General features: G+C 49.6%; 1 protein-coding gene across 1 annotated transcript in view; it reads right to left on the bottom strand.

Moving 5' to 3' along the window:
- adck5 (aarF domain containing kinase 5) overlaps positions 1 to 16,089 on the bottom strand; it is a 51,978-nt gene that overhangs the window by 28,272 nt on the left and 7,617 nt on the right. The window contains exons 4-7 of the mRNA XM_038798670.1: positions 15,047 to 15,122; positions 5,699 to 5,899; positions 3,615 to 3,755; positions 1,253 to 1,366 (exon numbers count right to left, since the gene is read on the bottom strand). Coding sequence (XP_038654598.1) covers positions 1,253 to 1,366; positions 3,615 to 3,755; positions 5,699 to 5,899; positions 15,047 to 15,122 — 532 coding nt within the window. The remainder of the gene's footprint in view (positions 1 to 1,252; positions 1,367 to 3,614; positions 3,756 to 5,698; positions 5,900 to 15,046; positions 15,123 to 16,089) is intronic.

Raw genomic sequence — 16,089 nt, 5'->3', positions numbered from 1 at the left:
ATCCTATACCCGTAACCCAACAACCCCCTTACCTTACTTTTTAGGACACTACGGGCAATTTAGCGTGGCCAATCCACCTAACCCGCACATCTTTGGACTGTGGGAGGAAACCGGAGCACCCGGAGGAAACCCACGCACACACGGGGAGGACGTGCAGACTCCGCACAGACAGTGACCCAGCCGGGAATCGAACCTGGGACCCTGGAGCTGTGAAGCATTTATGCTAACCACCATGCCACCGTGCTGCCCCTATCTGTGTTGGGCTCCTCCATCACTGAGGTTGGGGATATTTGTGGAGCCTCCTCCTCCAGTGAGTTGTTTAATAGTCCCTCACCATTCACAGCTGGATGTGACAGGACTGCAGAACTTAGATCTGACGTTCGTTGTGGAATCACTCGGTTCTGTTTATTACTTGCTGCTTATACTGTTTGGCACACAAGTAGTCCTGTGTTGTAGCTTCACCATTTTTCGGCATGCCTCATGTTGCTCCTGACATGCTCTCCTGCACTCTTCATTGAACCAGGGTTGATCCCCTGGCTTGATGGTAATGGTAGAATGGGGGATATGCCGGGTCATGAGGTTGAATACATTTCTGCTGCTGCTGATGGCCCACAGCGCCTTCTGGATGCCCAGTCTTGAGTTGCTAGATCTGTTTGAAGCCTATCCCATTTAGCACGGTGGTAGTGCCACACAACACAATGGAGGGTATCCTCAATGTGAAGACGGGACTTTGTCTCCACAAGGACGGTGGTCACTTCTACCGATACCGTTATGGACACTGCTGTCTATGGGACCTTGCTGGGTGCAAATTGACTGTTGCATTTCCTACTTGACAACAGTGACTACACTTCAGGGTTACATCATTGGCTGGAAAATTCGATCTTCTGAGGTCGTGAAAAGTGCTACAGAAATGCAGGTTCTTTTAGACCAACTGGTCGAAATCAGTTTTGAAGAACATTAATTTCAAGATGGATGAAACATGTTTTGCCCTATGCTTATGGTTTGCAATCTGGGAAATACCAGCAATTTAAGATGCTGAGGCCAGGATCTGAAATAAGGACTGGACATTTACACCCCAAAACCTCTGCACCTTATCCGTATACATCCCTTTCATACCTGAATCACTGCGTCTCTTTCATTTTTCTGTTGAAAGAAACTGTACACCATCAAGGGCATTGGCTGTACAAATACCGCAATATGATCATGTTACAATCAACATTCCAACCTTTCCATTCGGACGGGGAGCACTTACCTGGAGGACCCAGCGGAATGCAAACTTTGGATGCATCAACTGAACCAGTCCCAGGAGAAACTCCAGTGTCATGATGTCTCCATCAAATCGGTCCCGCAAATCAATGAACTGCACCTGCAGCAAAAGGAAGAGTTAAAACACAATCAAACTGAGTTCATGAGCAGAGTTAAGTAACCCCGAGTCGGTAGGGTTCAAGTTCCACTCCAGCACAAAAAGAAAGGAGGTGGTACGGGGGGGGGGGGGGGGGGAGGGAATGCTGTTGAGATACTGTCTTTCAAGCCGGACATTAACCAGAGGCCTCATCCTTCCCCTGAGTTGGGAAAAGATCCCATGCTCACGATTTCAAAGGGAAGTAGGGGAGCATTCCGGCTAATCAACATTGAAATGAAATGAAATGAAAATCGCTTATTGTCACAAGTAGGCTTCAAATTAAGTTACTGTGAAAAGCCCCTAGTCGCCGCATTCCGGCGCCTGTTCGGGGAGGCTGGTACGGAAAACAGCCGTTTGCAAACAGATTATCAGGTCGTGAATCACATTGCAGGTTGCGGGAACTTACTGTGCATAAATTAGCAACTGTGTTCCCTCAGTCACAACAATGGTTACCGCTCAAAAGTACTTCATTACTGTAAAGTGCTTTGAAATGTTCAGTGGTCATACAAATGCAAGTCTTTTTGTCTCATGCGTCAAATGTGCCTGTTGTGTGAAAACTGCTTTTCCAATTGTGAACAACTTCTCTGGGCACATACCAGCTGCCATTCTGCCCACCACTTGTGATCTCTGCCTTTCCCTGTGTAATGTAAAACGAGCCCTCAATAGATCCGGCAGCTCACTGTTAGCATCAGCACAAGAGGTTTGCTCGTGTTACTTTATGAATAGAAATGATGGGAAGGCACAGCAGCTGAGACCGACACCTCAAAGGTGGTGGTGGTCATTAGAGGGACTGGTGGAGCGAGAGGCTGGCAGGAATGTAAAGATGGGAAAGAGAAGCAAAGCTTCTTTGGTATAGAGCCTGCACTTCAAAGGAAACGCCCACTGGCCGGAAGAGCGTTCGGACAAACCCCAAGCTTGTGAAAGGCGCCGGAGAAGTGCGCGTTACTTCTTTAATAACTTCCATATCTTAACTTTCATTCCCTTCAGTGCTCGGGGACCGCCTCCCTTTTCACAGTCCGGTAGAGTGTTTGGAGATGTACCGTGTACAGAATGAGCATTGGCGTGTGGGTTGTGGCCATGTTGACACAAGCCCCACACAGATGGACACTGCAGAACCTCTGCAAACCTCTCGTCCCAAAGTATTTCAAGCTATGCATTTAAAAATGTTCTCTGTTGAATGTAAAAGCTGTTGAGCAGTGCCGATACAGTGAGAATTTTATAGCTAGCTGATCCACCTCATTATAAATTAAGTGCACAGATCTCTAAAACGTAATCAGTAAGTACTCACAAAAGCTAATGGAATGTTTATAGCTGGACGGTGGGAATGTAAAGCGGAGGAACGTCTACCACAGCTACACAAGCAAATGTTAGGTCACAGCTGTGAGAGTGAGTAAAGCCCTTGGCGCCATATTTTTTCATATTGGCTTTGGAAGGAAGGTTGTGAAGGTTTACCAATATATTTCCAAAGGTTTTGATTATGTAAACTAAATTCCCTGCAAGATAGAAGGTTAAGGGGTAACTTACAGGCATACATATTGGGTGCAGGAATAGGCCACTCAAGGCAGCTCAGTCTTTCAACAAGATCATGGCTGATCTGATTTCTGTCCAACTCCTAGAAATTTTCACCCCCCCCCCCCCCCACCAAGGTTCCCAACTCTCTGAGAAAATAAAATGGAATTTCTTTAAATGGGTGACCCCTTATTTTAAAACAATGACCCTGGAATGGAAACCTTTAGGATTTTGCAAGGAGCTGATTGGATGCAGAATTTTTTCACTGGTGGGACTAAGGACAAAGGGACAAAATCAGAGGAGGCAACACTGTTTCACGTAAAAGGGATGGTAGAAGTGTGGAACTCTCTCCCACGCAAACCTCAATTCACAATTTAAAATCAGAGTTGAGCAATCGTTTGCGAAACAGCAAATAGCAGGTGGGTGGTGTTTGGATACAGATCAGCCATCTCTCATTAAATGGAGAAAGATATTTGTGGAACTGACTGGCTTTCCCCTGTTCCTGTTCCTCTGTGAATGGGCTGGTAATCTCGGCGATGAGTGCCCCAGGCAGACTTGAGAAAAAGTAATGGGGCGGGGGGGGAAATTATTTTAAATTCGAAGCGGGTTACAATATTCATCATTTCTGCATTAATCGGCAAATAACGATTTTGGATTCTAAGACCAGTTTGTGATACCAGCCACTGCTAGAGGCTATACCTACTTTAACAGCCACTGGTGTCCCGTCGGACAATTCCGCCTTGTGGACTTGAGATAGACTGGCAGCTGCAAATGGTTTGTCGTCAAAGTGTTTGAACAACTTATCCGGAGTGGTGTGAAAGTCTTCGAGGAACAATGCATCAACCTGGCAATGTCAGAAGAGAAGGTGACGCTGGCTTTTTTTTTCTGTACACATTTAACCGAAGTAACGGCTGGCAGTAACTCTGACGAGGGAAATTGGTCGTTCAGTGGGTCAGATTCTTTCCAGGGTTTTAAAATCCAGCCCCAGAGAACGGGTGGTAAAACGCACCACTCCGATTTTGCTGAAAGCCAGCCCAGATTAATGAATGGTGCATTTGGGTCAAATTCTCACCTGGTTCAAATCCAGGCCAGGGAAACTGCTGGCGGTAATGGGGCAGATTCTGACCCCGCACACAACCAGTTTGCTCAGGGGCCCTTTGTCTCTTCTAACCCCAAGAATATTCGGTCAGTTTGAACAGATGTGAGGTGGTTCTTGGTGCCAGCATGAAGTGTTTTTAAAAATTCTTTCATGGGGTATAGATGCAGTTGGCTGAGACATTCCTTAATTGCCCTGGAGGGGGCACTCAAGAGGCAACCACATTGTTGTGGGTCTGAGGCCACATGTAGGCCACAGACCAGGTAAGGAACAGCAGATTTCCTTCCTTAAAGGACATTAGTGAACCAGATGGGTTTGTATGACAATCGACAATGGTTTCAAGGTGATCATTAGACTTTTAATTCCAGATTTTTATTCAAGTAAAATTTCACTATCTGCCAAAATGGGATTCGAACCCAGGTTCCCAGAGCATTAGAACATAGAACAGTACAGCACAGTACAGACCTTTCAGCCCAAGATGTTGTGCCGACCATTTATCCTAATCTAAGATCAACCTAACCTACACCCCTTCAATTTACTGCTGTCCATGTGCCTGTCTAAGAGTCGCTTAAATGTCCCGAATGACTCTGACTCCACCACCTCTGCTGGCAGTGCGTTCGACCACACTCTGTGTAAAGAACCTACCTCTGACATCTCCCCTATATTTTAATAGCTTCCTCCAATTACTTTAAAATTATGTCCCCTCGTGACAGGCATTTCCACCCTGGGGAAAAGTCTCTGGCTATCCACTCTATCTGTGCTTCTCATCACCTTGTGCACCCCTATCAAGTCACCTCTCTTCCTTCTTTGCTCCAGTGAGAAAAGCCCTAGCTCCCTTAACCTTTCTTCATAAGAGATGCCCTCCAGTCCAGGCAGCATCCTGGTAAATCTCCTCTCCACCCTCTCCAAAGCATCCGCATCCTTCCTATAATGAGGCGACCAGAACTGGACACAATATTCCAAGTGTGGTCTAGCCAGGGTTTTATAAAGCTGCAGCAAAACCTCACGGCTCTTAAACTCAATCCCCCTGTTAATGAAAGCCAACACACCATACACCTTCTTAACAACCCTATCAATCTGGGTGGCAACTTTGAGGGATCTATGTATGTGGACCCCAAGATTCCTCTGTTCCTCCACACTTCCCAGAATCCTGCCTTTAACCCTGTATTCAGCATTCAAATTCAACCTTCCAAAATGAATCACTTCACATTTATCTAGGTTGAACTCCATCTGCCACTTCTCAGCCCAGCTCTGCATCCTGTCAATGTCCCGTTGTAACCTGCACATTATCCTGGGTCTAGTCCCGGATTACTAGTCCAGTGAAAATTCCATTATGCCACTGGCTCACCATAATCTCCAATTGTATACTACCAGACACTTCGACTTTGGGAGGTTACATGAATGTTTGTTGGCTGGATTGGTGCGTTGGGATTCTGCATCTTTTGAGGTCCAAAATAGCATAAGACATAGGAGCAGAATTAGGCCACTCGGCCCATCGAGTCTGCTCAGGTCGGAGCTCAGGAAAGTTTTGATGCAGTGTGGACAGACAGGATGCTGGATTCTGGAGCTAACCTTGTTATATCTGTCCTGAAGGTGTACAATGCCAGCTCTGCAGGCATGGAGTGCCAAGAGTTCCCTGTTCTGTCTCAGATGATAACATAATTCACAAATAGAAACACAAACAGACGTACCTCCTTGTACCTTCTGCTGATGGCCTTGTCCTCTAGGATTCGCAGAGTGTTGGTGTACTCTGGCGGGAGCAGGTGATTGAAGGCACACAGCCCCTGTCCCAGCTTGATGTACAAACCTGAGTTCTTAATGGCCCCCTCCACTATGAGGTCCGCTCCTCGCTGGTGGCAGGCAGACATTGTGTCTATGAAGTCCTGGCTGTTCTGACAGGATCCAAGAAGAATACAACACTTATAACAGATCATCTTATGGTCTCTTATGGAACAGTCACCAAAATAGGACCAGTCTTTAGATTGTTCAACTTCATGTTTAACCTCCTTTATAAAACAAAATTTAGAGTCTTCAAAATGTTGACCATGCTAATTAAATGACTTCACTGCCATTGACACTTCACGTCGGCCTCGGCTCAACAGGTAGCTCTGAGTCAGAAAGTTAGGAGTTCAAATTCCATTCTACAAATCCGAGCACATAATCCAGGGCCAGACTCGAGCAAGTGCTGTACTGTTGGAAGTGCTCTCTTTTAGATTAGACAATAAACCAAGGCTACGTCCACCGCCTCAGTTGCACATGGGAGATTTGAGTACGTACGATTCGATTAAAGACGAGTAATGTTTTGCTTAAAGCAGACAAAATGTGAAATCCCCGATACTTACTGAGGGAATTAAAGCCACAAGATTCCACTGTTTCAAACAAACAAAATAAACTTTACTATACAAGTTGGAAAAATAAAACAATTCATACTATTTATCTTAAATAATCTCAACATTCAGAATTAATATGAGGTCAGCATTTATTAACAGGCAGATTATGGTGTCCTGCACATGAAATAAGAGATGCGACCAGGAGAGATCCCGTGGATTTTTCAGCAATCAGTCCCGATGTCAGTGACCTCCATCAGTCACACAATCTAATTAAAATGCTGTCTCCATCGGCTTTCACTGGGAATGGGAACTGGGTGGGAGAGTTGCCATTCCGCTTGGCGATGTCTCACGTTAAGTATCTGGAGGTGCAGGTGGCTCAGGGCTCCTGAAGTTTAATTTGACCAGTTTGGTGGGGAGGGTGAAGGCTGATTTGGCAAGGTGGGACAATCTCCCTTTGTCATTGGCAGGCCAGGTACAGACTGACAAAATGAACGTATTGCCACGATTCCTGTTTCTGCTCCAGTGTCCACCATTCTTTCTACTAAATTGTTCTTCAAGGGGGTAGATAAACTCGTCTCCTTGTTCATTTGGGGGTGGGTGGGGGTGGAGGTCGGCAGGATTAGGAAGGTGACATTACAGAGGTGAAGGTGAAAGGGGACACTAGGCCTCCCGAATGTGCTTTAACATTATTGGGCAGCAAATGCTGAGCAAGGTGAGAGGATGGTGTAAGGAGGGGAGGGCTCTATGGGTAAGGATGGAGGGGAGGGCTCTGTGGGTAAGGATGGAGGGGAGGGCTCTGTGGGTAAGGATGGAGGGGAGGGCTCTGTGGGTAAGGATGGAGGGGAGAGCTCTGTGGGTAAGGATGGAGGGGAGGGCTCTGTGGGTAAGGATGGAGGCAGGCTCTGTGGGTAAGGATGGAGGGGAGGGCTCTGTGGGTAAGGATGGAGGCAGGCTCTGTGGGTAAGGATGGAGGGGAAGGCTCTGTGGGTAAGGATGGAGGGGAGGGCTCTGTGGGTAAGGATGGAGGGGAAGGCTCTGTGGGTAAGGATGGAAGGGGAGGGCTCTGTGGGTAAGGATGGAGGGGAAGGCTCTGTGGGTAAGGATGGAAGGGGAGGGCTCTGTGGGTAAGGATGGAGGGGAAGGCTCTGTGGGTAAGGATGGAGGGGAGGGCTCTGTGGGTAAGGATGGAGGGGAGGGCTCTGTGGGTAAGGATGGAGGGGAGGGCTCTGTGGGTAAGGATGGAGGAGAGGGCTCTGTGGGTAAGGGTGGAGGGGAGGGCTTGTGGGTAAGGATGGAGGGGCGGGCTCTGTGGGTAAGGATGGAGGGGAGGGCTCTATGGGTAAGGATGGAGGGGAGGGCTCTATGGGTAAGTATGGAGGGGCGGGCTCTATAGGTAAGGATGGAGGGGCGGGCTCTATAGGTAAGGATGGAAGGGGAGGGCTCTGTGGGTAAGGATGGAGGGGAGGGCTCTGTGGGTAAGGATGGAGGGGAGGGCTCTGTGGGTAAGGATGGGGAGGGCTCTGTGGGTAAGGATGAAAGGGAGGGCTCTGTGGGTAAGGATGGAGGGGAAGGCTCAGTGGGTAAGGATGGAAGGGAGGGCTCTGTGGGTAAGGATGGAGGGAGGGCTCTGTGGGTAAGGATGGAGGGGAGGGCTCTGTGGGTAAGGATGGAGGGGAGGGCTCTGTGGGTAAGGATGGAGGGGAGGGCTCTGTGGGTAAGGATGGAGGGGAGGGCTCTGTGGGTAAGGATGGGGAGGGCTCTGTGGGTAAGGATGGAGGTGGGCTCTGTGGGTAAGGATGGAGAGGAGGGCTCTGTGGGTAAGGATGGAGGGGAGGGCTCTGTGGGTAAGGATGGAGGGGAGGGCTCTGTGGGTAAGGATGGAGGGGAGGGCTCTGTGGGTAAGGATGGAGGCAGGGCTCTGTGGGTAAGGATGGAGGGAGGGCTCTGTGGGTAAGGATGGAGGGAGGGCTCTGTGGGTAAGGATGGAGGGAGGGCTCTGTGGGTAAGGATGGAGGGGAGGGCTCTGTGGGTAAGGATGGAGGGGAGGGCTCTGTGGGTAAGGATGGAGGGGAGGGCTCTGTGGGTAAGGATGGAGGGGAGGGCTCTGTGGGTAAGGATGGAGGGGAGGGCTCTGTGGGTAAGGATGGAGGGGAGGGCTCTGTGGGTAAGGATGGAGGGGAGGGCTCTGTGGGTAAGGATGGGGAGGGCTCTGTGGGTAAGGATGGAGGGGAGGGCTCTGTGGGTAAGGATGGAGGGAGGGCTCTGTGGGTAAGGATGGAGGGGAGGGCTCTGTGGGTAAGGATGGAGGGGAGGGCTCTGTGGGTAAGGATGGAGGGGAGGGCTCTGTGGGTAAGGATGGAGGGGAGGGCTCTGTGGGTAAGGATGGAGGGGAGGGCTCTGTGGGTAAGGATGGAGGGGGGGCTCTGTGGGTAAGGATGGAGGGGAGGCTCTGTGGGTAAGGATGGAGGGGAGGGCTCTGTGGGTAAGGATGGAGGGGAGGGCTCTGTGGGTGAGGATGGAGGGGAGGGCTCTGTGGGTGAAGGATGGAGGGGGGGCTCTGTGGGTAAGGATGGAGGGGATGGGCTCTGTGGGTAAGGATGGAGGGGAGGGCTCTGTGGGTAAGGATGGAGGGGAGGGCTCTGTGGGTAAGGATGGAGGGGAGGGCTCTGTGGGTAAGGATGGAGGGGAGGGCTCTGTGGGTAAGGATGGAGGGAGGGCTCTGTGGGTAAGGATGGAGGGGAGGGCTCTGTGGGTAAGGATGGAGGGGAGGGCTCTGTGGGTAAGGATGGAGGGAGGGCTCTGTGGGTAAGGATGGAGGGGAGGGCTCTGTGGGTAAGGATGGGGAGGGCTCTGTGGGTAAGGATGGAGGGGAGGGCTCTGTGGGTAAGGATGGGGAGGGCTCTGTGGGTAAGGATGGAGGGGAGGGCTCTGTGGGTAAGGATGGAGGGGGGGCTCTGTGGGTAAGGATGGAGGGGAGGGCTCTGTGGGTAAGGATGGAGGGGAGGGCTCTGTGGGTAAGGATGGAGGGGAGGGCACTGAGGGTAAGGATGGAGGGGAGGGCTCTGTGGGTAAGGATGGAGGGGAGGGCTCTGTGGGTAAGGATGGAGGGGAGGGCTCTGTAGGTAAGGATGGAGGGGAGGGCTCTGTGGGTAAGGATGGAGGGGAGGGCTCTGTGGGTAAGGATGGAGGGGAGGGCTCTGTGGGTAAGGATGGGGAGGGCTCTCTGGATAAGGATGGGGGTAGGCTCTGTGGGTAAGGATGGGGAGGGCTCTGTGGGTAAGGATGGAGGGGAGGGCTCTGTGGGTAAGGATGGGGAGGGCTCTGTGGGTAAGGATGGAGGGGAAGGCTCTGTGGGTAAGGAAGGAGGGGAGGGCTCTGTGGGTAAGGATGGAGGGGAGGGCTCTGTGGGTAAGGATGGAGGGGAGGGCTCTGCGGGTAAGGATGGAGGGGAGGGCTCTGTGGGTAAGGATGGAGGGGAGGGCTCTGTGGGTACGGATGGGGAGGGCTCTGTGGGTAAGGATGGAGGGGAGGGCTCTGTGGGTAAGGATGGAGGGGAGGACTCTGTGGGTAAGGAAGGAGGGGAGGGCTCTGTGGGTAAGGATGGAGGGGAGGGCTCTGTGGGTAAGGATGGAGGGGAGGGCTCTGTGGGTAAGGATGGAGGGGAGGGCTCTGTGGATAAGGATGGAGGGGAGGGCTCTGTGGGTAAGGATGGAGGGGAGGGTTCTGTGGATAAGGATGGAGGGGAGTGCTCTGTGGGTAAGGATGGAGGGGAGGGCTCTGTGGATAAGGATGGAGCATGCTCTTGTTGGGGGTGGGATGTGCGGGCGTTGGCAACGGCACTGCTGCTGATGGAGTCAGATGGTCGTGGCCACAGTGAGGATTTGGAAACAGTTTAGGCTACACTTTAAATTGTGGGCTTGATCAGGGGGGGGATGCAGATTAGGGGGAATCACGGGTTCCGGCCAGGAAGGATGGTGCGAGGTTTGGAGGCTGAAGGGAGAAGGATATCAGTGAAATGGAGGATATGTTCCGTGGGGTCAATTTGCGAGTCGAGAATAGTTGGGAGAGAAATTTGGATTGCGACAGAGAGAGGGGTTTAGGTACAAGTAAGTGTGGGACTTCGCAAGGAAAGTGTTCTAGACCTCCTGTTACGCTGGCCCCCTTTGTTGTTGGAGGAAGTGTTGTCAGCGTGGGGACTGGAGAAGGGAGTCGTTTTGGAAATTTCCGGAGGATCCTGGAGAAGAATGGGGTGTCCATGAACTGGATTGAGATGAAGTGGGAAGAGGAGCTGGGGATGGTGCTTGAAGAGGGACTGTGATGCGAGCTGTTGCGGAGGGAGAATGCCTCGACTTCTTGTGCAAGGTTGAGGCTGACCCAGCTGCAGGTAGTTTATGCATTTTCGGGAATCGGTTACCGTTGACTATTGGGGGGTGAGGGGAGCTGTCTTGTTAGTTTGTTTGGGGGTTGCTTGGGGCTGTTTGGGTGTTGTATTGTGCCTCCATGGCTGTTCACCTCCCGATGTTTAAATTCTTCTTTGGAGATTGCTTTCCATGGTATTAACAAGCCTGCACGCCCGTCTCTAATTACTGCTCCAATTCCAACTCTTTCACAGACCACTAGCTTCACCAAACTATCTCTGCCCTAGATTTCTCCAAAAGGCGGTTTCCTGGCTGCACTGAGGTTTAAATATCCCCCAGGGCATCCTTTGGCTCTATCCCTCTCCAGCACAGAACCAGCATCCACCACCTTCACAGCTCTCCAGAAACCTCTCCAAATCCTAACTGCTTGGAGCCTGCGCTTCGCTCCCAGGGTTTCTCCATGAGCTACAAACCATACCTGGTACAATCTGTACCTAGGCTCCCTTTCCAGCTTCTACCCCGGCAAGAGAACACTCAGTTCAACTGAAACCAGACAACCTTAAAAGTTCCACGCACCTCCATGATGATGTAGCCTTTCAGGGTGCACTGAATGCTTTGAATCTCATTTAGTTTACTCCCGAAAGAAAGCCACTCTCTTGTTGGCACTTCTTAGCAAGCAATGTGGAAACCACTGAGTTCTCCAGTTAAATAATCCCACCTGTTGCTTTAGGGTCTTACCTTTCTAACCGTTAACCCCTCAAGTCAGCAGGGACCCAATCCTCCAAGTGTAATAGACACCAACCTGCTTTAGTTAGAGTAAGCCCATTTTTTGCACTTGAATAAATTTAAAATACCAAATTCTTATTATCCCAATTAAGGGGCAACTTAGCATGGCCAATCCACTCAGCCCTGCAGGCTGATTGTGCAAACTCCACATGGATAGTGACCCGGGGCCGGGATTGAACCCGGGTCCTCAGCGCCGTGAGGCAGCAGTGCTAATACAGTTAATGTGAACCATGAACCAGATATTCTTCACAACTGGTACAATCAGGAACGGAGTTGGTCGCGACATGGAGACAAGTGTGCAGGAGGGAAGGCAAAGAAAAGTACAGCACAGGAACAGGCCCTTCAGCCCTCCAAGCCTGTGCTGATCACGATGCCCTAAAAACAAAACCTTCTGCCCTTACTCGGTCCGTATCCCTCTATTCATGTACCCATCCAGATGCCTCTTAAATGTTGCTTATGTGTCTGCTTCCACCACAGACTCTAGCAGCTAGTTCCAGACACCCACCACTCTCTGTGTGAAAAACTTACCCCGCACATCTCCCTTAAACATTCCCCCTCTCACCTTGAACCTGTGCCCTGTGTAATTGACACTTCCATCCTTGGAAAAAGCCTCTGACTATCCACCCTATCTATGCCTCTCATAATTTTGTTGACCTCTATCAGTTCTCCCCTCAGTCTCTGTCTCTCCAGTGAAAACAATCCTAGTTTATTCAACCTCTCCTCATAGCCAATACCCTCGAGACCAGGCAACACCCTGGTGAACCTTCTTTGCAATCTCTCCAAAGCTTCCACGTCCTTCTGATAATGTGGTGACCAGAAATGTACGCAATACTCCAAATGCAGCCTAACCAAGGTTGTATATAGCTGCAACGTGATTTCCCAACTCCTGTACTCAATGCCCCGGCTGATGAAGGCAAGCATGCAATATGCCTTTTTCATCACCTTGACCACCTGTGAAATGAAAATGAAATGAAATGAAAATGAAAATCGCTTATTGTCACAAGTAGGCTTCAAATGAAGTTACTGTGAAAAGCCCCTAGTCGCCACATTCCGGCGCCTGTTCGGGGAGGCTGGCACGGGAATTGAACCGTGCTACTGGACCTGCCTTGGTCTGCTTTAAAAGCCAGCTGTTCAGCCCTGTGCTAAACCAGCCGCTTAAAAGTTGCCACTTTTAGGGAACTGCGGACTGCATGCCCAGATCCCTCTGTACGGTAATGTTCCTAAGGGTTCTGCCATTTACAGTATAATTCACACGTACATTTGATCCCCCAAAATGCATCACCTCGCATTTGTTCGGAATAAACTCCATCTGCCATTTCTGTGCCCAAGTCTTCAATCTATCTATATCCTGTTGTATCCTCTGACAATCCTCGGCACTATCAGCAACTCCGCTAATCTTTGTGTCATCACAAACTTACTAATCAGACCATCCACATTTTCCTCCAGATCATTTATACATACTACAAACAACAGAGGTCCCAGTACTGATCCCTGCAGAACACCACGAGCTACAGATCTCCACTCTGAAAAATACGCTTCCACCTCTACTCTCTGCCCACTATAACCAAGCCGGTTCTGTATCCATCTAGCCAACCCACCCTGAATCCCATGTGATTTTAGTTTTCGTACCATTCTGCCTGTGGGACCTTGTCAAACGCCTCACTAAAATCCATGTAAACTACATCCACAGCCCGTCCCTCATCAACTTTCTTTTGTCACCACTTCAAAAAACCCAATCAAGTTGGTGAGACATGACCTTCCCGTACAAAACCATGCTGCTGTCACTAACTCGTCCATTTTCCTCCAAATGTGCATATGTCCTGGTAAGCGCAGCTCCAACAACACTCAAGAAGCTCGACACCATCCAGGACAAAGCAACCCCGCTTGATTGCTCTCCCTCCCATAAGCATTCACTCCCTCCACCACCGATGAACAGTGGCATCTACAAGATGCACTGCAGGAACTCAACAAGGCTCCTTAGACAACACCTTCCAAACCAAATCCACGACCAACAGCATCTAGAAGGACACCTGCAGCAGATACCTTGGAACCCCACCACCCTGGAGGTTTCTCTCCAAGTCACTCACCGCCCTGACTTAGAAATACCCTGGGTGGCACGGTAGCACAGTGGTTAGCACAGTTGCTTCACAGCGCCAGCGCCCCAGGTTCCGTTTTGGACTTGGGTCACTGTCTGTGTGGAGTCGGCACGTTCTCCCTATGTCTGCATGGGTTTCTTCCGGGTGCTCCGGTTTCCTCTCAAGTCCCGAAAGACATGTTTGTTAGGTGAATTGGACATTCTGAATTTTACCTCTGTGTACCTGAACAGGCACCGGAGTGTGGTGACTAGGGGCTTTTCACAGTAACTTCATTGCAGTGTTAATGTAAGCCTACTTGTGGCAATAAAGATTATTAAATAGACTGCCGCTACTTCACTGTCGCTGGGGCAACATCCTGGTACTCCCTATCTAACAGCACAGTGGGTGTACCTACACTCAAGGACTGCAGCGGTTCAAGAAGGCAGCTCACCATCACCTTCTGAAGGGCAACTAGGGATGGGCAATAAATTCTGGTCTAACCAGCGACGCCCACATCCCAAAAGCTGGATGCCTCGCATTCTTTAAAAAGTAGCTGGATGAGTACTTGACACGCAATAGGGAAATTGAGGAGCAAATATGCGGACAATTCACAGAGGAGTGTAAAAATAATAAGAGGGTGATTACGTGATTTCAACTTTTCCAAAATTAATTGGGATAGCCATTCAAGGCTGTAGGCCAAGTGCTGATAAGTGGGATTAGGTGGGCACGTCAGGGCCTTTCATGCATCAGTGCAGACTTGATGGGCCGAAGGGCCTCTTCTGCACTGTATAATAAGAATAATCTTTATTGTCACAAGTAGGCTTACATTAACACGGCAATTGGATTGGATTGGATTTGTTTATTGTCACGTGTACCGAGGTACAGTGAAAAGTATTTTTCTGCGAGCAGCTCAACAGATCATTCAGTACATGGAAGAAAAGGGAATTAAACAAAATTCAAGAAAATACATGAGAATACATAATAGGGCAACACAAGATATACAATATAAGTTAAGTTAAAAGTGGATCTGTTGGGGAGAGCTTGCAGAGAGAGTCGCCTCGCTCTGGCGCCACCTTTGCTTACGTAGTTACTGTGAAAATCCCCTAGTCGCCACACTCCGGTGCCTGTTCGGGTACACAGAGGGAGAATTCAGAATGTCCAATTCATCTAACAAGCACGGCGTTCGGGACTTGAGAGGAAACCGGAGCACTCTGTGATTCTGTGAAGACACACCATAAGAACTTACCTCTTTGACCAAGCTCTTTGGTCATCTGACTTAATATCCTTTTATGTAACACGGTATCATACTTTGTTTTATAATGCTCCGGTGAAGCAACGCTTTAAGTCATTTCATTACGTTAAAGGACCATGCAAGAATATACTATCTTTTATTTTATGGGTTCAAATTTGTTGGCAATATTATGTGGCACTTTATCAAACTCCACTGAACTCAAACTCCACTGAGCTAACATTAAAAATACAAAGCTTACCTCATCTATTCCACGAAGTCTAACATTAATAGTCCACCAGTAATCTGCAGAGACTTTTATTCCAAAGTAAATGGATCTGGAAAGGCAAGTATAGAAAATTGAGATGAATTTGTTCATTAACAAAACTGGTTCATTCCTCCAGCACGCTCATTGAGATTATTCTGCATAGGGGTAATCGTTGCCCTATTGGAATATAGAATAGAATCGTAGAATCTCTACAGTGCAGAAGGAGGCCATTCAGCCCATCGAGCTTGCACCGACCCTGGAAATAGTGCCCTACCTATTCCCACACCCCCACTCCATCCCCGTAACCCCATCTAACCTTTTGCATACTGAGGGGAAATTTAGGCTGCACTCCCTTTTTAGTTTCCGGACCAATCTTTTGCTGGTCTTTTGTTTGCACTTCAGCCCCATGCACCTGATCTACAGGCACACGATGCGGAGGGGGGCAGGGAAGGCGGAGGACCTCTTTGTGAACCTGCTCCTGGGCCTGGCGAAGCGCAGCATTTATAGGTCCAGAGAGTGGGCGACTGAGGGGGGCTGTCCGGCCAGACTGTCCGCTTCTCTTCCGGGGCTACATATGCTCCTAGAAAGGGAGCATTCGGTGTCCACGGGCACCATCGAGGCCTTCCGTGCCCAGTGGGCACCACAGGGGTTGGGATGCTTTATTGACCCATTTTAATTGCACTCTTTTTTTAAAAGTTTGATGTTTTTAAGTTTCCGTTGATCTTTGTTTATTTGGGCAGTGCCCCTAACAGGAGCGGCCCTTTTTTACTGTGTCCTTAATTTTGTTTCCTTTCTTCTATTTTGTTGGTGGACCTCAAAACAGCAGCCCCCACCTATCCTGCACATCTTTGGACTGTGGGAGGAAACCGAAGCACCCGGAGAAAAACCAACACAGACACGGGGAGAAAGTGCAACTCCACAAACACAGTCAGCCGAGGCCGGAATTGAAGCAGGGCCCCTGGGGCTGTGAGGCAACAGTGCTAACCACTGTGCCACCAATGGCGAGTTATTCATCCAAATTTCAATTGTTAGAGAAG

This window comes from Scyliorhinus canicula, chromosome 5, assembly GCF_902713615.1.
Source record: "Scyliorhinus canicula chromosome 5, sScyCan1.1, whole genome shotgun sequence".
Taxonomy (NCBI): domain Eukaryota; kingdom Metazoa; phylum Chordata; class Chondrichthyes; order Carcharhiniformes; family Scyliorhinidae; genus Scyliorhinus; species Scyliorhinus canicula.
This window is presented reverse-complemented; position numbering and strand designations above follow the sequence as displayed.